At 39.1% G+C, this 26,930-nt stretch overlaps 1 protein-coding gene across 1 annotated transcript in view; it reads left to right on the forward strand.

Annotated features, from left to right (window-relative positions):
• Positions 1-26,930, forward strand: part of Ptp36E (protein tyrosine phosphatase 36E) — a 51,272-nt gene that overhangs the window by 4,260 nt on the left and 20,082 nt on the right. Inside the window, exons 6-13 of the mRNA XM_065229498.1 lie at positions 23,824-23,964; positions 24,706-24,872; positions 24,938-25,073; positions 25,140-25,389; positions 25,950-26,026; positions 26,135-26,266; positions 26,337-26,558; positions 26,633-26,727. Of these exons, the coding sequence (XP_065085570.1) occupies positions 23,824-23,964; positions 24,706-24,872; positions 24,938-25,073; positions 25,140-25,389; positions 25,950-26,026; positions 26,135-26,266; positions 26,337-26,558; positions 26,633-26,727 (1,220 nt within the window). The remainder of the gene's footprint in view (positions 1-23,823; positions 23,965-24,705; positions 24,873-24,937; positions 25,074-25,139; positions 25,390-25,949; positions 26,027-26,134; positions 26,267-26,336; positions 26,559-26,632; positions 26,728-26,930) is intronic.

Raw genomic sequence — 26,930 nt, forward strand, 5'->3', positions numbered from 1 at the left:
TGGAATATATCCGGGTGTAGTCTATTTGGTGAGGCTACCAATCACCTTATCATCGTATTTTAATGTGATTTAATGGGTTTTAATTCAATTCATATTCAAGCAACTTCCCCGGGGTACCCGGAACATGTCCAAGTGTGTCGAATGTGGTCTGGAACACTTAACACGACTTGCATTGATCTTATTTTTGAATTCTGTAGTAATTTGATGTGTCGCATGATGGTTTTGATACGTTTTCCGTTAAATCCAGCGTGAAGGCCCATATTCACCGGATCTCATTCCGGCCATATCTCCGGAACCGGTTCACCGATTCCAAAACCGTTCAAAAGCGTTCAATGGGACCCCAAGACCTATCATTTGGCGCCGAGTTTGTCCAAATCGGTTGAGCGGTTGCTGAGAAACATGAGCGCATTCATTTCGTTACATACACACACACACACAGACATGTTCCGATCTCTTCGAGCTGAGTCGAATGGTATATGACACTCGGCCCTCCGGGCCTCGGATCGATAGTCGGTTTTTCAAGTGATATCTATACCCTTCTTTGTAAGAAGGGTAAAAATTCTCAAAAATTTCGTTTTTGAGTTTTTTTTTTATTCATAGGGGGGATGTTTCTCAAAGTCTTAAACTATGTTAATCATCGATCGAGTTTCCACTTGCTGAAATTACGGCCTCCACACGCTTCTGGAATGCATGGCAGGTTTCAATGATGTAGTCTGGATCCATTTATCTCCAGGTACGGGTCAATGTTTGTCTGAGGCTTGCTGTACTCGGGTGGCGTTTAGAACAGGCCTTGGCCTTAATGATGCGCCATATTGAGTAATCCAGCGGACTAAGATCGGGGCTGGATGGCGGCCACATATCCTTCGCCCAGAACGGAAGATTTTCTTACCACCACTTCTGAGTGCGGTTCGAGGTGTGGCACGGCGCCCCATCTTGTTCAAATACAACATTTGGCTTAAGACCGTACTGTTCTTTGATCCACGGAAGAACATACTTACTTAAAATCCCGATGTAGACCTCCGTGTTGACCTTGTCGCCTTCTGGAATGAACACCGGGTCCATTTTTGCCATCGGAAGCCACCAATCCAAAAACGATAACGCTAGCAGGATGCTTGGTCCAGATACACGTTCTTGTGCTCGTCGGCCACGTCTTTTACCGGAAAAGAACTAATGTACCGGCCGGTTCTGGAATTTAATACGGGATCGACGGTAAACATGCTCTCGTCGGTGATCAGGATAACCGGATTTTTTCGATTAAGGAAGTTCAAGATTTTCTTGGATCGTTCGACTCGTAGCTCCCGGATGCGGTTGGTAATCATGTGAGTTTTTTTTTCCGTGCCCTCGACTTCGCCCCGCAATCTTCCTTTACGATCTTCCAATGGTCCCATGTTCCTTTGCCATTTTCGTTATTGAACGCACTGGATTCACCCGAATCTTCCTTTTGATAGCAGCGATAACCCTCGGAGACCTTCGCGGATAGTTGTCCTTTCTTTTCTCGGTCTAAAACCCTTTTGACGGTCCACCGGGACACTCCCACGGCGATTGAAAATGTCTTTTTGCGACATTTGCGCGTGGGACAAATCACGAATACGCTGCCACTTCGTCATGGTGTTTTTATACACAGCCTACTACGGTATGAGCTATAGGTTACGTGCATGCAAAGAAAACCAAGGCATTTTATGCACAGTTGAAACGGGAACCGTATGTGTACGATGGTGCAAACATTATCACGCATACGGTAGAATCAAATAAAGTAGCGTAAAGAATCGATTGAATGTATATCTACAACAGTGATGGAAATCAAGCGAGCATGATTCGATTTCCAGTTTGTCGTAAACTGTACAGATCGTGATCTTAAAAATACGTTATTGCATAGGCAACTCACAGATAACAAATACATAGTTAGACTGAGTCAAACTCAGATAAGTGAGTTACCCTTTTCGCTCATTATATCCACAAATCGCAATGTGCTTATTTCAAAAGACGAGAGTGAGTGTCTCTCTATGAGTAGCATTCTTTGGCAGTTTGGGGTTACAGAGCAATAGCGAATTTGTTTATTCCCAGGTTGAAACCAGTTCCAACCCAGTGCAAACCCGAACTTTTTGTCAGTGCGAAAGTCGACCCGTGCCAGGTTATAAAAACAAACGATCAAACTGACGTTTGCTAGAAAACAAGCAGACCCTAGGATTCCCCAACTTGTTACTGGGATTGTAGTTTACTCGATCGTATAAAACCTTCAGCTAATATCTTTGAGCAACTCCCAGAATTAAGCGGAAAGGTTTACCAACGAGTTCTATAAAATGTTTACCTTCACAAAAATTTGAACCTTTGAAACTTGTAAAAACATTCACTCTTGGGAGTCGATAAGAATTCATAATACCAAAATTGCATGATTTTTGACTGAACTGACTATGAATTTAATACAGGTTGTTTAAATATTTATTGGATGGAGATTATGATGTCGATTGATTTTGTCCATTTTACATTCAAAACAGGTGAAAATTGACCACAAGTCTACACAGCAAAAAATCTGAATTTTACTTGCAATGTAAACAATCATCCGTGTAAACTTATATTTCATTTAACGCAAACGGGTAACTTACAAGAAATGTTGCTTACAAAGATGGATGGTTGCATATCCAGGGGTGGGATGTGACTGTCAAGTACGAAAAATCGTCACCTACTTCATATAACTGGCTCCAAACGTTAACAAGCCATAAGAAACCAACATGGCGAGATGGATCAACTATGGTCTTAGTCAATCGAAGGCAACACAAAAAAAAACTACATGGTTTGTTTACGTTTGGAACCAATTTCATACAAGAATGATCAGTAGGCTGTTTTGACAGCAGGTCCTCCCCCTCACACACGATCTAATACCATAGAGGTAACTCTAAGACCAGAAGGTCCCGAAGAAACGTGTTCAACTTTTTGGCTCAGCTCTGGTCTTCGGTCCCAAGCTAATCGATATACCCTTCGAAACATAGGAAAATCCACGAACCCCTCATTTTATCTGTCAAACTTTCATAGCGAATCAAAACAAACATTGTGTAGTACTATAATGGGGTACGTTAATCGATTTGCTTGAGACCAATAGGCTAGTCAAGTTTTGAGCCAGTTTAAAATCGTTAGTTTCCACCGATTGCTAATACCCCCTACAGACTATGGCTTATATCCTGTAATATACCCGAGCAAAGTCGGTTAACAAAATGAAAGCAAATCGATATTAAAGTTCGCAGTTCCTATCATAATGAAAACTCATTTTGATTTCAATTGTCGCGACAGAAGTCTGATATCATATTGTGTTTTCATTATGCAGTCAAGACTTTTTAAATTAAAGAAACTTAACTTGAAGTTCTGCTGTTAATTTCTTGTTTAAAATTTGATTTAAGTTCATCTGTCGTTAAACTAACGATTATTGTTTATTTGTTTTGTTTAACACATTTTGCATCATTCGTGACTAGCCAGAGGTGACATTTGAGCTCAAATCTTTCAGCGTGAGAAGCATGGATGCTAACCATTTACGACAGGCCCATATTAAGTCAAACATTATGAATGCAAAATCAGTAATCAAATTGATTTCATTGAAAGCAGAATTAGTTTTCCGTTTGATGCAACAGTGTAAAATGTTGATCTCATTTTTGTTGTGTTAACCGTTAAGTCAACCAAAATGAGATCAAATGGAGTATTCAAAATAAGTTATATCATAACAGCAAATTCTGATTTCGAAAGACATTACAAAAAGTAGAAGGGTCTGTACCTAGGGGTACGAACGGAAGCTTGACGTAGGACCGCTAGTAAACGGAACAAGTGTGAAGAGCATTTAGTTCTTTTAATTGAGCCACTCTTTTATATCTTAAAGGGCTGAACTCAATGATAGCGGCAGAAATCCGTTTGACAACCCACAATGAGCGCGTTGCGGCAAAAGCGGCATTGTACTAAAACGCATTTTTTTTTTACATTTTGGAAAAACGCGTTACGGTTGAGCGGCAACCTGAGAAGTGCTCAATGTTTTCAGATGAATTTTTTTGTAATTTTGAATTAACCAGAAACTTCAAGACGTGAACCAAATAATCATCCAAGGTAGTAAGTAAGTAGTCAGAAAAATGATGGCCGCATCCGGACATGTTCTGGGTACCACCGAGGAAGTGGTCAGATCCTTATTGAATCAACACCCTTATGTGACACATCAAACTACATGAGAATTACAGTTGTTACCTGCGTTGGAATTAAAGATTATTGCGTGCCCCTAGTGAGAATTTAAAAATAAGAACATTGGTGGCCATATTAAGTACTGAGGACTACGCTGGCCAGACATGTTCCGGGTGCTCCCGGGGAGTTTCATAAATTTCCCGAAATTTTTCTGATGCCAATGGAACTTCTCTGGAGTTCTCAGAAATTCTCTTCAGAACTACTCTGAAGGTCTCCTCAGAACTACTCTGAAGGTCTCTTCAGAACTACTCTGAAGGTCTCTTCAGAACTACTCTGAAGTTCTCCTAAAACTACTGTAGATCTTCGATGAAGTTTTCAACATTTCATTTCCCCAAGGTTCTTTAAACTTCTCAATAAATTAGAGTTCTCTGGACTTCCCTAAAATTCATGGAGCTTTCCTTAAGCTCTCGAAGTTTTCCTAATATTCATAATTCTTCTACGAAGAGCTCTCGATATTTCCCCACGGTTAATGGTGCTTCTTCAAAGTGTTCCTAATTTTTTTGAAGTTAATGCAAATTCAGACACGATCACTGAACTTTGGAGAATTTCAAAACCCCTTGGATATTTTTACAAGATTGATCAATTATTCAGAAGACCTTCTACGGATCAACTATTCAATCAGATAATCCCTCACATATTTCTTCACTGTGTCAGCTGAATCAGAGATTATTCAAATAACCGTATGACTTCATGATGATTAGCTAGTTTGAAGATCTCCGACTGATTGGAAGTGCATGAACCCAGAGTGGGCAAAGTGCTTATCAACAAAACCATACGAAAATCATGATAAAGTATACAATTTCCGATAAACGTGTACTTTTCAAAGATATCACACAGCTCCATGATTAAAAGTATGTAAAAAACTATCAATACAAGCGGTCTAATTATGCGCTGTATTACCGTGTTTTAAGTTTTTTTCTCAATCCGAAACTAGTCCGCCCATTAACTCAGTCGCCCAAACTCAAAACTACAATCAAAATTATCCCATTTTCGTGGTTTGTTTACGTACAGCATGCAGCAGAAGAGGAAAAATAAATAGATTTTGCGTGCATGCATTGTGGGTAGGAATGCGGCAAAGTTTTTAGTTTTACATTGTAATAGTTTACATTTTGCTAATAAGGAAAGCATATTTGTTGATTTTAATTAGAAAATTTGATATTCTACCTACTTAACCTAGTTGTCTAACCTAACGTGCCAGAAACTTAATGTTCTGTTGATCGGATCGCATGCAGCAATCTCTGAACCTTTTGATGGTAACAGTTCTCCGTAACGCCAAGGTCTGAAGACCAGCCAGGTGGTGGACCTCAGAATTTCTAGTACGCGGTGGACTGTTGAGGATCATCCTCAGGATCTTGTTCTGGATCCTTTGAAGTTTGAGGTGATGAGAATGTGCGCAACACTCCCAGATAGGCAACCCATACTCTATGACGGGAAGAATTATTTGTTTGTAGACAGCAAGCTTGTTTCTCAGGGATAGGGTGGATCTCCAATTGATTAGCGTGTATAACGACCTTATCAAGATGTTGCATTTTGTTTTTGGTTTCTCAACATGCTCCCTGAAAATCAGCTTGCTGTCGAGTGTTTGTGTTGAGGCTAGACAGGAGCGATGTTCTATATCTTTTCAGGTTAAGCAATGATGTGCAACCAAGTGGTACTCGATTATGACGACTGGGTTTGGGAAGAACGTTTATTTCATGAAAACAGTGATAAAATTATCACTTTTTATTTGTACATTGGACAATGCTTGGCATTACCACTTTTTCAATTATTTCTTGTTGAATATCTTCAGTCGGAGGAAGCATTGTTGTAGATGCGTAGAAATATTTCTGATCGATTGGAAATTATTGAAATTGGTCCAGAGGGAAGCTGAGTTATTAATTTTCAAAATCTTTCATAATTTTGTTTCATGTTCCATTTTAGGTTTTGACAAAGTGTACCAGTATAGAAATTAAAGACGTAGTCCTACGTCAAAAAACCTACATGGTTTGTTTACGTTTGGAACCAATTTCATACAAGAATGATCAGTAGGCTGATTTGATAGCACATCCCCCCGCAGACACGATCTTACATGTGAACTTGTATGATATACGCTACGATATACGCTCCATTTATGTGCAGCATAGTAAATCTGTGAAATTTTACCGAAATCTCAACAGCTGAATGTTCGATGATTTTTCACAATTTCCTGTAATTTTTCAACGAATATCTGTGAAAAAACACAGAAAATCTGTGAAAAATCATCGAACTGTTTACCGAACGTTCAGGTGTAATCTTAGTGTGTAGTCTAAATAATGGCCTTCAATACCATCATAAAACCCAAATTGTTACTTGGGATTGCCGTTCTAACAATAGCGCTCGTGGCGAATTGGAGAAATAGAAAAATGATGATGGTGTCAACATTTTGCACGTTGAGGTATAGGAAAGAAATCTTGAAAAGCGTTTATTATCCGAAAGAAATATTTGTCATTTTTTAAAAGCTGCTACGGGGGAAGAAACCTCAAAAGCTACCCGATAGACGTATAATTTTAAATTTTTATTTTTTTTTCTTAGTTTTCGTTTAGATCTGTAGATTTAAACTTTTTTAACCTCGTATGCACAACCAAATTTATAGAGAATACTTTATTCGTTAAATAAAAGCGTTTTTAAAATATTATCCCATACCTCGCCGTGCAAAATTATGATACTATCATTATTTTACTAAAAACGGCGCCGGTGGTGTAGTGGTAAGCGTGATTACCTCTCACCCCAGCAGGCCTGGGTTCAATCCCAGTCGGCGCCACCGGGATGTTCTGAAGCATAACATCTCTGATCACGCCTTCCTTCGGATGGGAAGTAAAGCCGTTGGTCCCCGGTTCATGAGTTGATGGGTCGATAGGTAGGCTAAGCCTCCTAAATAAAGCTAAATTAATTAATTAATCGATAGGTAGGTTCCAGGTGTGGGAGCTGCCTTCCTGGCACGTCGTCGGTAGCATTGGTGCTCAGCACGGAAAACAAGATCGACGGAAAAAACAAACCAAAAAATTATTTGTCTAATTCTCCTATTTGCCAAAAGTGGCGCTTTATGCTATCGTTAGATTGCCAATTACACTCCATAAAGGTATTCCTATTGGATGCACACCACATCCTATTATTAACTACTTTATAGATTTCATACGAACATGTTCAAGTTTGCTTACATCAGAAAACATGTCCAAAGAAGCCCGCCACGACGGTACACACTCCATCACTCCGGTTGACACGGAGCGATAAGAGCCAGTGCTTAAAAGACGCCATCGTTACACGACCCGTCGTCTGACACTTGAGCGGTACCCAAAAGACCGAATAATACCTATCATAGCAAAACAATAGCAATTCACAACATCCCTCCGACACGGGCAAAAGCAACAACTTTGATACTCGAATGTGTCTACATAATATGTAGGCTGGGCTGTGGGTAGGGTGGCAAAAACAAAAGCATAAAGATGACAACGAACTTAGCTACATACTGTCCGCATGGGGAGGCAATCCGACGAAACTTTGCTGTTCATTTTCTGGTCGGCTTCCTTCGGCTTCCCAGACAGACAGCTGTTGTTTACAGCGCCGATTGTGAATAAGCCGGAAAGATGTTCTTCACACGAACCGCACCGCACACACATCCACGCACACGTGTTACAATAGAATTTTCTGGCTAGGGAAGCAAAGAACACTTAATGCGGTTGAAACGAATGGTGCCTAATTATTGCTCAGCTTCAACCAACGGTATAGCTAAGCTGGAGTGTTTAAGATACGAACAAGGTTGTTGTTTGGAATTAAACTAATTCTTAATTATTTTTTTTTTCTATTATAGTCACTTTAACACTCTTGGGTCATTCGTGACATGTCCGGGGTTGAGATATGAACTCGTGACTTTGGCGTGAGAGGTATGGATGTTAACCACTACGCCCCGGGGTCGCCCCCATTCTCAATTCCAATTTCGCCAAACGTTATAAAAATCGATTTCAAGTACACGAAAGCGATGCGTACATATCTGCATAATTTATGACCTAAAACCACCATGAGAAAATGAATTCACACACCGCAATTCAGGATTGTAGTCGCGCATCCCCCAAAAAAATAAACTCAAGTAGAAGTGGATTGACCTAATCCAACGAAATTTTCACAAAGAACCAAATTAATGGGACTTCGGTTTGCAGTCCATTCTCAGTGTGCAAATTTTGGTGAATAAGAATTTTCAAGATCAATAGCGGTGCCGACCACGTCCTTACGTTCATCGGAGAAGGGAAGGATTGTTAGTATGTAAGACGTTGCTACTAGAGACCGAGAACACAGCTGCATTTCCACTCCTATCGTGGGAAGGGAAATAATGTTAGTGGAAAGGTAGCAGATCAGGATTCACCATAGCATGTAATATGATCGTTTGTTTGCATTGCGACCCTAACAAATCTCTGAAAAGAAGTAGGTGGGAATTGAACCCCTAATTTTCTGCTCAGTCAGCAAAAACGGTCGCCACTAGGCCACCAAATGCCTAATTGTTAATACATCTCTGGCATTTAGAATCATAAGGGCCTGCGATTATCGATTCTTATCATTAAATTTCTCTTCGCATTACTACAGTTAGTGAACCAATTTTCCGAAATTGTTCTCGTACAGTGTGCTAAAAGGATGTATTAGTTAAAAGAAACATCGCACCGAAAAATGTTAAACCTGCCAAGTATTAACTGGAGAAAAAATCGATGGATGCAGAGAAACGATCATTGCAGCTAGGCCCTCATGGTTCTGAACGCTTATTATAGTCGAGTTTCCTATAGAGATCTTGCTTTGCTATTATCGATCATTTTAATTTCTCTAAAAGAGAATGGTGAATTGACCATACTTTTTAACAACATGATGAACGAAAAAAAAAATCAATCATAATAACGGGTCAGGATATGTTAGACGAAGTTACCATCGTTGATTTTCCCTTGAGTGTATTGGCAAGCATTTACAGAATCACTGGCACAGGAAGCTCTTGTTACATCCCGTCGAAAGGATCATGCATGATTTCGGCGAGAATTGCTCTATTTTCACTGGATTTTTTGTTTTGCCTTATTTTCCTACAGTTTCATCGGTCATTGATGCAGAAGTCGATACACACAAAATTTTTTTTTTTTAATATAAGTACAACGGATTGCTGGATCATGATCAGCGATCCTATGCTTTACTGAAAAACAACAAACGATATTTTTTTACCGAAAAATTCAGGTAACATAAACTGTCAACCAAAAGAGTTGTCAAACTGTTAGCATCACCGTCGCAAGTATTTTTGAATTCGTACATCACCTTCAACACCGCAAGAGGAGGGAGCATATTTTTTTTTTTTTATTATTATAGTCACTTTAACACTCTTGGGTCATTCGTGACTTCTCCGGGGGTGAGATTTGAACTCGTGACTTTGGCGTGAAAGGCATGGATGCTAACCACTACGCCGGGGTCGCCCCCAGGAAGAGCATAAAAAACTACAAATAATTAAAACTATGTAGGCAAGGACACTGGCGCGGATACTGGATATATTTAATATGTTGTGCATGGAAAAGAACCTGCCGATTTTGTCTTTATTATTTGTATATTTGTATCAACGATCTCAGAAGCTAAAAGCTCCTAGTGAAAACGAATCCGATTTACCGTGTTTAATAGTTTAATCAGCAAAATGCTGCCAAATGTCAGAATTTTTTAATTCCTGAAAAAGAGATATTACTGAAATCATTACTGATTTTCAGTAAAATTTTGTCATTCTGACAGATGTTGGATTTGCTGTAAAATTCAGCAGTATTATTTAGCTGGAACGTTTGCTGATCTTTCATCAAGTCTAAAATACGCTAAATTTTGCTGATTTCCAGCGATTTAAATTTGGTGTGTAGTTTTCCATCTTTGCTTCGGTTTTTTTACAGAAATGCGCTGAAAATCATTGATATGGCTACATTCGATAAAGATTTTCAATGAGCTTCTTAAACGAGTATCACCACTTCTATCACCGAATGAACTTAAAAAAGCAACAGTCATTTACATGAAAGGTTGCTTAAATGAATAAAGGCCGGCGCACAATAGATACGTTTTCGGGTTTTTCGACAGTTAGCCCAAAAAACCCGAAAACGTATCTATTGTGCGCCAGCCTTAAGAATGCAGCGAATACGTATAGACAAAAAAAAAACAAATAATCCGTACGTGCACTGTCAAGGCTTTTTACTTTTCCATGACAAAGGTTCATTCCAAGGGGCATCCCACTCTAAATTTCATACCTAAAATCAATAAAATATTTGTAAATCCCGCGTAAGTATTCTAAGGTATTTTTTAGTATTTTAAACCATGGTTATAAATTTCCATCGAAGTAGCACTTATTTTTTGATGACCGGTTGCTAGTGTATGTGTTTGTTGTTGACTTGTTGTTTTCGGTCGTCTTGTATTTATACAAATAGGAGTGTTAACCCAACTAACAATTTTAGCTGCAGATTAGCTTATACAGCTGAAAATCTGCTTATACAGCTAATTTTTGCCTGTATAAGCTAGTCTGCAGCTAAAATTGTTTGTTGGGAAGTACTTTCATTATGAGTATAAATTAGTAATATTTAAGTTATATTTTTCAGCGATTCAGCTTGTAAAAATACTTCAAGGGCTGGTTACAAATAATGATGTTTTCAGTACAAGTTTAACGGTATTTACCGATCGACTGAACTCAAAGTGTGTATTGGCTCACATATACCCTCTCGGTGCACAAAGATGATGAGTATTGGTATATTCAGATATATGCGTGTATTAGCTGACCGGAGCAAAATTTGCGAGACATGAGAGAGACAACTAGCACTTTTCTCTCTCTCTCTCTCTCCCTCTCGTAGCTTCGCAAAATCTCACCTTGCGCGTGAAACATCGCCCAGGGTGGAATTCACCTTATTTCTAAACATGTTAATTACCTTGCAGTGAATCATCTGACTACCATTTGGTTTTTGCAGTATCGAGGATCTGAAGCCGTGAAAACGTGTTGCAGGCCTGAACAAATGCAGGAAGAAAAGTTTGTCGATCTACCGGGTGTTGAATGGGAATGATCGTGATTCGTTTCTGATCGGAAGGTTTTGGCCCTTTTGACTCTCCTTTTGAATAAACTACTGTATTGATTATTTTGAAAAATTAATGCAATTATTATATCACATTTAACACAACGTTTTATACGTAGGAAAATAAAGAAAACTAAACCCGTTTATTTAAATAATTCTGACTATGTTGCTTATACTGTGTCCAGTGGCCTTTATGGTTTATTATCTATTGTAATAAGCATGTTCTGCGTTTAGAAGGTGGAAAGCTACGAGATCTGCGTTTCCGCAATACGCCCATATTCTCGTTTAAAATACTGTCCGGACGTAAAAGAGAATATGGGTGATAGTATGGTCACATGGTTTCGTACTTTAACACTCTTGGGTCATTCGTGACATGTCCGGGGTTGAGATATGAACTCGTGACTTTGGCGTGAGAGGTATGGATGTTAACCACTACGCCCCGGGGTCGCCCCCATTCTCAATTCCAATTTCGCCAAACGTTATAAAAATCGATTTCAAGTACACGAAAGCGATGCGTACATATCTGCATAATTTATGACCTAAAACCACCATGAGAAAATGAATTCACACACCGCAATTCAGGATTGTAGTCGCGCATCCCCCAAAAAAATAAACTCAAGTAGAAGTGGATTGACCTAATCCAACGAAATTTTCACAAAGAACCAAATTAATGGGACTTCGGTTTGCAGTCCATTCTCAGTGTGCAAATTTTGGTGAATAAGAATTTTCAAGATCAATAGCGGTGCCGACCACGTCCTTACGTTCATCGGAGAAGGGAAGGATTGTTAGTATGTAAGACGTTGCTACTAGAGACCGAGAACACAGCTGCATTTCCACTCCTATCGTGGGAAGGGAAATAATGTTAGTGGAAAGGTAGCAGATCAGGATTCACCATAGCATGTAATATGATCGTTTGTTTGCATTGCGACCCTAACAAATCTCTGAAAAGAAGTAGGTGGGAATTGAACCCCTAATTTTCTGCTCAGTCAGCAAAAACGGTCGCCACTAGGCCACCAAATGCCTAATTGTTAATACATCTCTGGCATTTAGAATCATAAGGGCCTGCGATTATCGATTCTTATCATTAAATTTCTCTTCGCATTACTACAGTTAGTGAACCAATTTTCCGAAATTGTTCTCGTACAGTGTGCTAAAAGGATGTATTAGTTAAAAGAAACATCGCACCGAAAAATGTTAAACCTGCCAAGTATTAACTGGAGAAAAAATCGATGGATGCAGAGAAACGATCATTGCAGCTAGGCCCTCATGGTTCTGAACGCTTATTATAGTCGAGTTTCCTATAGAGATCTTGCTTTGCTATTATCGATCATTTTAATTTCTCTAAAAGAGAATGGTGAATTGACCATACTTTTTAACAACATGATGAACGAAAAAAAAAATCAATCATAATAACGGGTCAGGATATGTTAGACGAAGTTACCATCGTTGATTTTCCCTTGAGTGTATTGGCAAGCATTTACAGAATCACTGGCACAGGAAGCTCTTGTTACATCCCGTCGAAAGGATCATGCATGATTTCGGCGAGAATTGCTCTATTTTCACTGGATTTTTTGTTTTGCCTTATTTTCCTACAGTTTCATCGGTCATTGATGCAGAAGTCGATACACACAAAATTTTTTTTTTTTAATATAAGTACAACGGATTGCTGGATCATGATCAGCGATCCTATGCTTTACTGAAAAACAACAAACGATATTTTTTTACCGAAAAATTCAGGTAACATAAACTGTCAACCAAAAGAGTTGTCAAACTGTTAGCATCACCGTCGCAAGTATTTTTGAATTCGTACATCACCTTCAACACCGCAAGAGGAGGGAGCATATTTTTTTTTTTTTATTATTATAGTCACTTTAACACTCTTGGGTCATTCGTGACTTCTCCGGGGGTGAGATTTGAACTCGTGACTTTGGCGTGAAAGGCATGGATGCTAACCACTACGCCGGGGTCGCCCCCAGGAAGAGCATAAAAAACTACAAATAATTAAAACTATGTAGGCAAGGACACTGGCGCGGATACTGGATATATTTAATATGTTGTGCATGGAAAAGAACCTGCCGATTTTGTCTTTATTATTTGTATATTTGTATCAACGATCTCAGAAGCTAAAAGCTCCTAGTGAAAACGAATCCGATTTACCGTGTTTAATAGTTTAATCAGCAAAATGCTGCCAAATGTCAGAATTTTTTAATTCCTGAAAAAGAGATATTACTGAAATCATTACTGATTTTCAGTAAAATTTTGTCATTCTGACAGATGTTGGATTTGCTGTAAAATTCAGCAGTATTATTTAGCTGGAACGTTTGCTGATCTTTCATCAAGTCTAAAATACGCTAAATTTTGCTGATTTCCAGCGATTTAAATTTGGTGTGTAGTTTTCCATCTTTGCTTCGGTTTTTTTACAGAAATGCGCTGAAAATCATTGATATGGCTACATTCGATAAAGATTTTCAATGAGCTTCTTAAACGAGTATCACCACTTCTATCACCGAATGAACTTAAAAAAGCAACAGTCATTTACATGAAAGGTTGCTTAAATGAATAAAGGCCGGCGCACAATAGATACGTTTTCGGGTTTTTCGACAGTTAGCCCAAAAAACCCGAAAACGTATCTATTGTGCGCCAGCCTTAAGAATGCAGCGAATACGTATAGACAAAAAAAAAACAAATAATCCGTACGTGCACTGTCAAGGCTTTTTACTTTTCCATGACAAAGGTTCATTCCAAGGGGCATCCCACTCTAAATTTCATACCTAAAATCAATAAAATATTTGTAAATCCCGCGTAAGTATTCTAAGGTATTTTTTAGTATTTTAAACCATGGTTATAAATTTCCATCGAAGTAGCACTTATTTTTTGATGACCGGTTGCTAGTGTATGTGTTTGTTGTTGACTTGTTGTTTTCGGTCGTCTTGTATTTATACAAATAGGAGTGTTAACCCAACTAACAATTTTAGCTGCAGATTAGCTTATACAGCTGAAAATCTGCTTATACAGCTAATTTTTGCCTGTATAAGCTAGTCTGCAGCTAAAATTGTTTGTTGGGAAGTACTTTCATTATGAGTATAAATTAGTAATATTTAAGTTATATTTTTCAGCGATTCAGCTTGTAAAAATACTTCAAGGGCTGGTTACAAATAATGATGTTTTCAGTACAAGTTTAACGGTATTTACCGATCGACTGAACTCAAAGTGTGTATTGGCTCACATATACCCTCTCGGTGCACAAAGATGATGAGTATTGGTATATTCAGATATATGCGTGTATTAGCTGACCGGAGCAAAATTTGCGAGACATGAGAGAGACAACTAGCACTTTTCTCTCTCTCTCTCTCTCCCTCTCGTAGCTTCGCAAAATCTCACCTTGCGCGTGAAACATCGCCCAGGGTGGAATTCACCTTATTTCTAAACATGTTAATTACCTTGCAGTGAATCATCTGACTACCATTTGGTTTTTGCAGTATCGAGGATCTGAAGCCGTGAAAACGTGTTGCAGGCCTGAACAAATGCAGGAAGAAAAGTTTGTCGATCTACCGGGTGTTGAATGGGAATGATCGTGATTCGTTTCTGATCGGAAGGTTTTGGCCCTTTTGACTCTCCTTTTGAATAAACTACTGTATTGATTATTTTGAAAAATTAATGCAATTATTATATCACATTTAACACAACGTTTTATACGTAGGAAAATAAAGAAAACTAAACCCGTTTATTTAAATAATTCTGACTATGTTGCTTATACTGTGTCCAGTGGCCTTTATGGTTTATTATCTATTGTAATAAGCATGTTCTGCGTTTAGAAGGTGGAAAGCTACGAGATCTGCGTTTCCGCAATACGCCCATATTCTCGTTTAAAATACTGTCCGGACGTAAAAGAGAATATGGGTGATAGTATGGTCACATGGTTTCGTACATCCAATTATGTTCTTATCAGGCATTGTCATAGTCACACAGCGAAGAACCGAGCGGAAAAAGAACAACACAAAATTCACAATTAGATTGGTTACACAAATCATGGAACTCGAACGAGTAACAACAAAAGGTTTCAATGCCTATCAGAATTAATTCTTTCTGGTACATGGTGAACAGATTACACCGTAAATGGTCCAGGAAACCTGTTCACGCTTCTAATCAAATTAATACTAATTGTTTAACAAATTAACCAATATCCACACAAAACGCCTGACATTGGATAAACAAGCAAATCAAATTGACATAGCAACCAACCAAATAAACTAACGCTAGATATTTCTTAAGTATTTTTAAGTATTTTTGGGTATCTTAGATATCACTAAGATTTTTATATGTATATTAGGAAAAATACAAAGTTTAGAGTGGATACCCCTAGGTTCATTCTCCTTCATATGAATGAAAACAGATAGATATGAAAAGTTGAATTCAAATATTTATAACACTGCAAGTAGTAGGCGATATGCGCATTTGTCAAGATACAAATATTGTAGTGGAATTCAATGGAAATACTCACCTACATATTTATTTTGCTTTAAGTACAAGTACTCTAAGTACTATATTAGTAATAAAATGGTAGTATCGTGAAAATAGAGCAAAGACACGTTCAGTTCGCATCGTGCTCTCTTGCCGTGTAGATCTATTTGCTTTTCCCGAAGAAAGTGTTACTGCTACCTAAAGCTACAAAAAATTTAAACAGCACTTTTGAATATTACAATAGAGTTACCTCTATGATATTACCTGCAAATGTTCTACCTTTTTCGACTCTTATTCCTTTTCGATCCTTATTTGGACCCTGCCCGAGGTATTCCTGCTTGGACATCGATTGGTAAAATTCTTCTTCGATCCTTCGGATGCTTATAGTAATCTGTTTGTAAGTCAATTTGGAGAAGCTTTGATCTACCGCCATGGCACCTAAACGCAAAAGAAAGGGGTAATATCTTGATCCCCCTTCTGATGAAATTCATTTGAGCAATCAATTTGATATGCTCACAGATGATGAGAATGATCTATCATCCAGGCAAACTAGTTATAAACTTTCCCGGCTTAATGCCAAGAATGAAAAGGTCCCCCCTATTGTGGTAGCCACTACCAATCGCCATGCTCTTCGCACAGAGCTTGTGAACTTCGTTAAATTCAAGTTTTCACTTCAAATTGACCGTCGGGGTGAATGCCGTGTATTGGTTGTAACTTTGGACAGATTCAATCGTCTTCTCCAGTATCTTACTGAGAAGGAATACACAGTTTTTACTTACGACATCAAAACTGAACATCTGTTCAAGGCCCATTGGTGAATCCCTGGATCAGATCAAAGATGAAGTGACAAAATTACTGGGAGTTGTGCCAGTCCAAGCAGTCAAAATGAAAATTAAATCCCGTCCTGGCGATTCGCGCAACGAGATTTCTATATAATGGTTTTTATTAGGTTCACTTCAGGTCTAGTGAACTAAACAACCTTAAGGCCTTAGAAAAAGCTAGCCTTATGCTCCATCTTCGAGTGAAGTGGGAACACTTCAGGAAGACTGCATGAACTTTCCAAAACCTCACCCAGTGTCATAAGTGCCACGGATGGGGTGACGGAACGAAAAATTTCTTCATGCCAACTAAGTGCATGAATTGTTGTGATTCCTTTCACGTAAAGGACGAATAGGTAGGAAACGCTCTACGTTCCCGAACTGGTACTGATTTCTCTGCTGTCAACAACGGTCAGTGAAGAACAAATTCTACATTCGTGCCCGTAGGTTCAAATAGTTCACAAACTTGAAATTTTTCATCTAAACCTGCTCGTTACAATGTTAAGCAAGTAAATTGAGCTAACTATGCTACTATTGCTGCTGGTAAAAATCTGAATCAAAATTCTAGTCAACATAAATCTAATGAAAATGATGCTGATTCCAACTTGGGTAGCATTACTTCTCTTAAAATGGAATCTTTACAAAAATCGTTAATCAACTTGGCTACTGATATGCTGAACTGATATGCTGAAAACTAGCTCCATGTTTGATGTTATTCAAAGTGAAGGTAAATTTGCTAATAACATAGTTGAAGATGCTAATTTCAAATAACAGATAATTTGTTAACGATAGATTAGGAGGAGAAAGTATAGAATTGATAGTTCCGTTTAGAGTACGGCAGTTTGGAAATTGCATATAGAGAGTAGACATTGTTGTCCTAAGCTCGCTCTCTACTCTCTATATGCAATTTTCACACTGCCGTTCTACGCATATCTGTCCCATGTTCTAAAAGTAACATCTGAGAAAATCGCGAATAATGTTTCGAATCATTTCTGCTCATTGGAAGAAATATGAGTTAAAATAAGTTAGTGTATTGTTCATCTTTTCAACAGAATCAATTTCAGAAATTACCTTCTATGAAATTAGTCAAGCCAATTTTTATACGAAAACAATTCAGTGGGACTGTTCTGCCGAGAAATTTGCTATGAAGTAGGAAAATCTACGCATATCAGTCCCACTAAGAACTATTACTTTCCGTGTTGCTTTGACGGCCACGTTGCGTTTGACATCTTTACTCTTGTGGTTGTAGTTGTGTTTACATGAGAGTGCTTGAGTTCTCCGTGAAGTTTTGAAAGTGGATAGTTTGCATAGGTTTGCACATTAACTGAAACCAACAATAAGTGAGTTGACATTGCTGCAATCGTCGTTTGCTACATCTATAAAGCCTATAAGTATCGGCATCTTGAGAAACAAATGATGAATGCTCTGTGCAGAACACAATAAGATACGTTCTCTTAATATTTTTCATCATAAAATAAAGTTTCTACTTCTATTTTTCATCATGAAATAAAGCTTCTACTTCCTGAAATGACTCATTGAGTTTCTTTTGATCATATAAATTCTGTTTCAATCATTCGTGCACTCAAATCGATTCGTTAATAAAAGATTAAAAAAAAATTCTTTGTGGGACAGTTATGCCACAGACACACCGACATAAAACTCACAATCACATTCATCGCAAATAATGTTTTAGTTGGGAATGTGCTTGCATTTGTCATGGTGGCGCCACTGAAGCATTGAGCAAGACACCACATTTCGAAATTATCACTGGAGACAGTTCTTTTTCACGTCTAGTTAGCAGATGTCAGCTCTTGAAAATGATAAGTGGTCAAGGCATCTCACTGGAGACACATACCACATCTGACAAATACAGAATAAAAGTTGTTGAATATTACATCAAAACTGCTGCACATTAGTCATTCCCTTCCTAATATTACGCTGTACGATGTACACAGAATTTGAGAACAAATCAATTGGATGACTGTAATATTCTATCAACTTTTACCAGTTTTGATGTTCAATACTTCACCATGAATGTCATTGATTGATACATATTATACTTTTTTTGCTGTGTACACATTAAAATGATGAGCGGTAGAAGAAAGGGCACTACTTAGTGATGCATTACCTTGTTTAAAAACTTGTTTCCAGCAAAAGAAAAAGCACACTAAGCAAACAAAACAAATCCCTTAAAAAAAAGTCTGAGCTTCTATGAATTTTTCCTACGGATCCGTACTTCCGAACAATTCAATCAATTATATAGATCTACGGAAAATTTCGTAGAACCGACATCACTGACTTCCATCTGTTTTGTTTTTATTCAACACAGCTGACGCGTTGACAGAACGAGGGAAAAGTAACTAGTGAAATAATTTCATGAACGAGGGATGATCCGGTTGCAAAACAATGCTTGGGAATGTGGATGATAGATGGTGCTAAGGCGCATGCAAAATACGCTTGACGATATTTTTTCCGAACAATTTTCTTCTAAGAGTTATGTATGTTTGTCTGTGGTTATGCGTAGAATTTCAACATAGGACTTGATGTTGTTTTTTAATAAGCCTAAAACAAATAACATATTTTTCTATTTTCATTCGAAAGTTTACCTAAAAATGTACTGTTTTATGAACAAAAGTGAAAAACGTCCAAAAATAACATGGGACAGATATGCGTAGAACGGCAGCGTACTCTAAACGGAACTATCAATTCTATACTTTCTCCTCCTCATCTATCGTATAATAACATAGTTATGACATTCAAAGTGTTTACGACTTTCAGAGTTGGTTGGAAATGCTATCGAACAAGAAGCTTTAGTTTGATAATTTATTAGCTAGAGAAAGGTCTGAAGAGGGTAGGTTGATAGTTCCGCTAGAGTACGGCAGTATGAAAATTGAATAGAAGTTGAAATTAAACGAAGGGCCATCAATGCGACAGTACTAGTCAAACGCACACTTCTTTAACTAACTAATACATAATTGGATGAGGAGGCTTGAAGTATTTCTTCAAATCTACAAACAAAACAGTGCGCGTTTGACTTTTTTTCCCCTTGCTTTACTTTTCCGTCGATCTGAGTACGAATGCTACCACCAGGGAGACAGCTCCCACACCTGGACCCTACCTATCGACCCATCTTACAACTCATGAACCGATGACGAACAGGCTTTACTTCCCTACCGAAGAAAGGCGTCATCAGAAATTGTATGCCTCAGAAAATCCCGGTGGCGCCGACTGGGATTGAATCCAGGCCTTTTGGAGTGAGATGCAATCATGATTACCACAACTATGACTACCAGCGCCGCTTACGCGGTTGACTTGCTCATATGCTCTCTGTGGCTGTGGAATATTTCTAGCGACGTTTCATCACTACTTAAAGCCCCACGTTGCCGAAAGCATTTCCGATTCTTCTTGACCAAACTATAAGAGAGAAAGCAGTAGAGTGGTTGTTGCGTGCTGTACAATCATCAGCATTGTTGACGGTAACTCCCGCCTTGCTTTGTTTCATGCAAAGTAGTATAGTCGCATTAATGGCCCTTCGCTCAATTTCAACTTCTATGCAATGTTCATACTGCCGTGCTCTAGCGGAATAATCAACCTACCCTCATCAGACCTTTCTCTAGCTAATACATTATCACACATTGGCTGAAAATCTCCTTAATAAACCAAATTACCAACCAACCAACCAAATTATCACACTAAAGCTTCCTGTTAGATAGAATTTTCAACCAACTATGATAGTTATGACTTTGAAATTCAGTAATGGATTTTAAAACATTAAATATTCCTGAAACATTCCTTAAACCTGATTATACGGTTTCATTTATCGAAATGATCGTCTTGATGGGGCCGTTGGTGTCGTTTCCATCATTGTTCGTATCAAACATCAAATTCTTTCTTCATTTGACTCCAAATTTTATGAAACTAAACATGGACAACTTACATGTATTTGCCATTCCAATGCGTAGGCCAGCAAAAGAATTTTCTCAAGTGTGACCTTCGGAAACTTACTCGTCATAGCTCTAAATTCTTCATTATTGATGATTTTAATGCAAATCACCACTCATGGAATAATGTTCAAAGCAATTTCAATAGTAAAATTCTATTTGATGATTGTTCTGCAGGTTATTAAGCTATTCAATATTCAAACAGCCCAACATGCTTTTCTTCTACAAGAAATCCTTCAACTATTGATTTGGTCTTAACTGATTCATGTCAACTTTGTAGCCAATTGGTTACCCATGCTTTGGTTCTGATCATCTTCCAGCAATTTTTGAATTATCCCAAGAAATAATGTCTAATCCCAACAGCTCTACTTTCAATTATCATCAAACATTTATCGAATATAACTTTGATCCATACATTCCTTTGCAAAGATTATATTAATAATGCTCTTGAATCTCTGACTACTTCATATACTCGCAAATGCATCTGACTCCGACTCCAAATCCATTGTCCTGCTAAAAAGGATGAAGTAAGTCATCTAATCTAATCTAATCTAACATCAACACAGCCAGTTCTTGAAAGCATCCTGGAAAATGATGTAGGGAAAATGACGGCTTCGGCATGACAGACTATTTTCGGCAACCCAAATTGAAACACTATTTTCACTGGATTTTCTTACGAAAACACTTCGCTGAATGCATGCAAACTATTCTTTATGCTTTCAGCTTCAATTTGGCTATATTTTTATCACTGAGAAAAAGCAATCTAGCAGGGTTTTCTTGAAATGAAACACACGCACTACAAATTGTAGCTGATTTCGAGTTGCCGATAATAGAACAGCAGATTTACATGCAGTTCAAATGGAACGGTTGCCGAAGAAAAACTGGTTGCCGACAATACTCGCTCTCACTAGAGAAGATTGGAGCTTTGTAAAAGCGTTTCAAAACAGTTTTTGACAATTCTTTCGACTGAAATTGTTAGAGCAGCTGGCAGCAAAAGATTGTAAACAAACCAATACTGCATATGTGTGCGTTCCATAGAGAAAAAGGCTATAGAAAGCAGGTCGCTGCTTAGGTTGCCGAGAATACGTAAATTCCCCTATATACCTACATAATTTTTATTGTCTTTTCGATATATGTTTCAAATCGAAGATGCGTCACACATATCAAAACGGCCAGGCCTACTGTGCAGCATTTAAGGGGCAAGATGATTCAGAAAATATCGGGCTGTTTAAATTGAAAATTTAAACACGATGCTTCAAAATCCAATAAATGGATGAAACGTGGACATCTCGTACCGTACGTTTCGATTTTGGTAATTATGATTGGTTGGTCGTTGGAAGCATCAAAGCTAGAGCATGAGGGCATGAGCACTAACTCTTGTCCTAGCCTTATATGACTTATGGATATAGCGCCATTACTCGGTTTCTGAAAAGAGAAGAGAGAAAGGAAAAGGCGAAGGACAAAGGGAAAAGGATTATGTGAAATCTATGAACCTAAGCAATATTTTTGATTTGAAATATACAATATATAAATGCACTGCCCGAGTCTTGTCACTATTAAATATCAAGTCATAAAAAGTAACAAGGACTAAAATGTGATCCTTTGATTACTGGAAAATCCTGATTATTGGGACTAGCAATCATCCTTAATGTGTAAAAACTGGTGATCTCAAACTAGGCAACACCAGCGCCGGCCGCGCCCGAACGCAGGTCAAGAAAGGAATGGATAGGAATGTGTTGACGTTGCACTCGCTTTGATAGAACGAGAAATCCTCTGCACTTCTACGAGGAATCACTGGGATGTTGGGTAAGATGGTTGGGTTTGCAGCAGGGTTCGTTTTGGTAAACGATAAGCTGAAGTGAAATATAAAGAGATAAATAAAGATAATAAGAACGATCTCATCGAGAGACCAAGTGAATCTGTATCAAGCTGCCAAGCAATGTTCCAGCGCAGTAGTCCAAATCGTTTGCTTGATGAGAATCAACATCCGGTCTGGCTGTCCGGTAAAACTTGAATGAAATGTCCTTAATCGAGTGCTCTCTAGATAGGTTCATCACTCCAACTTGCTCCTCAGTGTGATCAAGATTTACTTCGTTTTGTAAACTGCTTAAGCAGTGAATAGCTAATATTTCTCTGAGAATCTTGCAAGATGGCTGCTATACAGACGAACTCGGCAACATGTTCACCCTTTCTCCTCTATCCAACGCTGATCGATCGTCCAACACTCCTCCCCACGAACACAACAAACTTCACTTCCTCTTCCAAACAAACAACAAACGACTAAATTTATATACCAAAAATAGTTTATTGTCCGATAAGTCCATTCCGGATTCACTATCATTAATGCTTTATATATCAAATAATCACACTCGCGGAAAAATAGAAAAAAAAAATCGTGACAGCTTTTAAAAAGCCAACCGACCTCAGCAACGCCTACTCCGAATCTCGTTAAAAATATGAAGCAAGTCATGCCCATCAACTTTGCTTAAGGCGGCATAACTCTTAATCCACGTTTTCATGGTGCTATTAATTCAGGTCATGAAATTAGACTAGAAACTGTGCACCGTGGAGTGAAAAAGAGTCAACACAAGGGTCATCTTTAGGACGTCGGCTTCATTCATAATTAAACGTTTATTAAAAATTGTTGTCACAATGAACGAAAAAATATTATTTTCAACACCCGTTCGATTTTGGCACGGTGCCAAAATCGAACCGGCACTGTAATTCAGAAGCTCTGCCTTTGATATATCGAATAACACTACATAAGAACTATCATCGAAATGTCGACCAAAGGAGGTATCGAAATGCAAAGGAGAATTAAAAAAAAAAATTAATGTTAAATTAATAGAGAATATTTTTACTTTTGACAAAAATAGAAAACAAAACTGCAAATAAGCCTGCTTATGATACCGTAGTTTGAGCAGTTTAAGTTAAATGCTTCCTTCGGCAGTGTCAGTTTTGAAACTTTATTTTCTTCCCTCATTACTTTTTGTATTTTTTACAATTATTTGTGTTTCTTTAAATATTCAGCAGTTACACCCCTGTTATCGTCAAACGTACAGGCGAATAAATCTGATTTTCCACAACTTACATTAACCCCCGGAGCAAACTCAATCTTTCCGCATTTTTTGTTTTACAATTCCCAACTTACCCGAGGATCTGCTGCAGTGCGCACTGACTCCCCGCCACAAAGGAAATTGGTTTAATAAATTCTAAAAAAAAGTTTTACTTCTCGAAAAATGAACTTTGTTTTCATATTCCTTATCGCCGGACGATTTCTTTTTCTCATTGCTTTTCTCTCTCTCTCTCTGTCTTTTACCCCCGCAGGTAATGTGTGTTCAGTACTGGCCACCCAACCGGGAAAAGGAGGAAATCTACGGCGACATTCACATCAAAGTGCAATCCGAAGAAGAGCTAGCTAATTTCCATATAAGAACGTTTAGGTTATTTAAAGTGAACAAAGACAACGTAAGTGCTGTAGCCGCACAGACTGTCCTCATCATCAACTCATTCCAAGTCACGTGCCTTCCATCCCTTTTGTGTGAAGGTGTCATTTGTGTACCAACTTCCAGCCAAATCCATCAAAACTTCTCTTCAAACAATAGTTCATACAGAAAGCTAGCAAAGCAAAGTACGTGATGGCATTCCACTGACACGGTCCTGTGACGCCGGCAAAGCTGACGACGTGTGTTCTGCATGTATTTGAAGCGTCTTTGGACGACACAAACATGCACTTGTAATGGTGAAAAGCGTTCAGCAGCCGGATACATTTAGCACCCACGATAGAATATGTCTGTCCATAAACTCTCACGTTGTGTAGACTAAGCGAGGAGGAAAGTTACATCGCATACGTCTTAAATCTCTGACAGAATCCTACAAGATTTGCTAATCATAGTCTTCGGGAACGTGTGTCATCCTGACAAAATATTTGTCGTTTTTTTCCATGGATTATAAAGTTATCTCATTCCCCATACATTTTACTTGAACATTTTCCCATCTCATTAGCTCGAGCACGTCGAGTGATTCTGCAGGTGCCGGGCTGTGTCTCATTCATTGTCTACCTTGTTCCCATCTCGTTACATCCATCACCCATTCCATCACTTCTCCACCCACTCATCGCTCATGGGAATAACGCTAACAACAATAACGGTAACCCACTGAACGGAATATGACGAATTTCCGTTTCTCTGGCTCTTCCTGCAAGTACAGGTAATGACGGAGGAGCGTTTCCTGCTGCAGTTTCACTACACCGAATGGCACTCGCACACCTGCCCCTTCTCCAATGCGATCCTCGAGTTCCGACGAAGGGTCCGCTCCGTCGTGGGGACAATCATCAAGGCAAACAGCCAGGTTGGTCCGATGCTGGTGCATTGCAAGTGAGTTCCACAATTGTATATCTAAATGAATGTTAAATTTACACATTTTCCCCCGCCAATCGCAGTGACGGCGGAGGGCGATCCGGGGTGTACCTGGCAATCGATGCCAACATGGAACTGGCCGAAGAGGAGGACTCGTTTCACGCGTTTGGTTATCTGAAAAAGTTGCGACAGTCTCGGAAAGGCCTTATCGAAAATGTGGTAAGTTCATCCCTCGGGTCGAGTCTTTCACAACCGAAAAACTTTTAAATTTTCTTCCCCCTTCAGGAACAATACAAGTTCGTATACGACACATTGGAGGAGTTTGTGATCTGCGGCAATTCGTGGTTTCCGGTGAAGGAACTGTCGCAGCGGTTGAAGGAGAAGAGCCTCAAAGATAACGTATCGAAAATGAACTCCTACCAAAAGGAGTACGCTCAGATTTGCAAACAGACGCCCCGGTTCACCATTGGAGACTGCGCCGGGGGCCACCGCGGTGACAACCGGGATAAGAACCGAGACGTGCTCTGTGTACCACGTAAGTTTAGTGGAACGGCGAGAGGTAAACAGTTAGCAGTGAACATGTGCTGACATTTGCGATATTATCACGCGCTAGCAGGACGGAGATGTGGATCAAGGATTATTTGCTAAAAATAGTCGCAATTTGAGACAATATGATTATTTAGTTACGCAATGTAATTACCCAACTTATAGACACTCGAATTTGGAAACCGCCGAAAATTCAATTTTTGTTTGTCACCAGAGCACTCCGCCAATTTTGTCAGCTTATAGCTCTCTCATTACATTAGCATGTCAATGTCAACAACGTCTGCAGCCTTCCCGTGTTCCCGTGCCAAGGAGAATGTGTTGGTACCTAGTGTTCCGTAGGGACCTATCCACCACCTATTCCAGCACGCAGCACGGTGGAGGCGTCCACTAGCCGCTTACCTGTGTCTGCATTAGGCACGCTGTTCCTAGCGTCGTCATCGTTGGCCCTGTCGTCGTCGTCGCGACTGGCAAAAGTTTAATTGAATTACGTGCGGGTGTTGTTAACAGCATCTTTTTTCTCTATCTCTCTCTCTCTCCCTCTCCCAACAGCTGACAACTTCCGTCCTTACCTTACCTCGTTTCAGGGAAATTCATTTACCGACTACATTAACGCTGTATTTGTAGATGTAAGTACGCGCGGAAATAGTACCCTTGGGATACTGCTCCCACTGCATACGGTTCTCTTTAATTAGCGTACCTTTTTTTTCATATTCGTTCTCAATTTTCATTTTCAGGGCTACACCAAGCCTAGAGAGTATATAGTTACCGAGTGGCCCTTACAGAAAACCTGCGGAGAATTCTGGTCCTTAGTGTACGATCACGAATGTTCCGCGGTCGTCGTCCTCTGTCAACCACCTCAAAACTCGGTAAGTACAATAATTTCCGACTTTCAGTCCTAGTAGGATTCAAAACAACTGTCCCCCATTTACAAAACAGCAACAATATCCTTCCTGCTGGCCCGAGGGTCGCCATTCGAAAAAGTACGGTCCGGTCTTTACGATCGATCACATCTCGCACAACCACTACGCCAACATCAAGTCGTGGGTCTTCCGAATCAACAAGAAGGTGATCTCGCTGACGGAACTGATGGCCGGTGTGAAAGCTCCACCCAGAACGGTACAGCTCTTTCAGCTGATATGCTGGCCCATGGGACACAAGGTGAGTTCGGTGAACCAGTCAAGTTAAGAAAACAAATCGTTTAGAATCCAATTGCAATGGTCATATGTTTACAGGTGCCAACATCCACGAATTCGTTGGTGGAGCTGATGAACATGGTCGAACGGTGGAGGCAGAAAACCGACTACGGTCCAGTTTGTGTCGTATCGCCGTAAGTAGAGATCAAAATCATGTATTCAATGACCCATTAACATCAGGAATCCGTTTAGAATTACCGGAGAGCAAGTCATAAGCCGTAAACTTGATTATCGGTTTGTGACCGGAATAGTTGAATCAGTAATTTTAGGAAACGTCCCGCTTTCATTACGCTTTATTGATATGCAGAGATCTTTGTAGCAGCGTTTTAAACAGTGG

Source organism: Ochlerotatus camptorhynchus, unplaced genomic scaffold, assembly GCF_037179485.1.
Source record: "Ochlerotatus camptorhynchus isolate MF236.1 unplaced genomic scaffold, CSIRO-AGI_Acam_v1.1 ptg000315l, whole genome shotgun sequence".
Lineage (NCBI taxonomy): Eukaryota > Metazoa > Arthropoda > Insecta > Diptera > Culicidae > Ochlerotatus > Ochlerotatus camptorhynchus.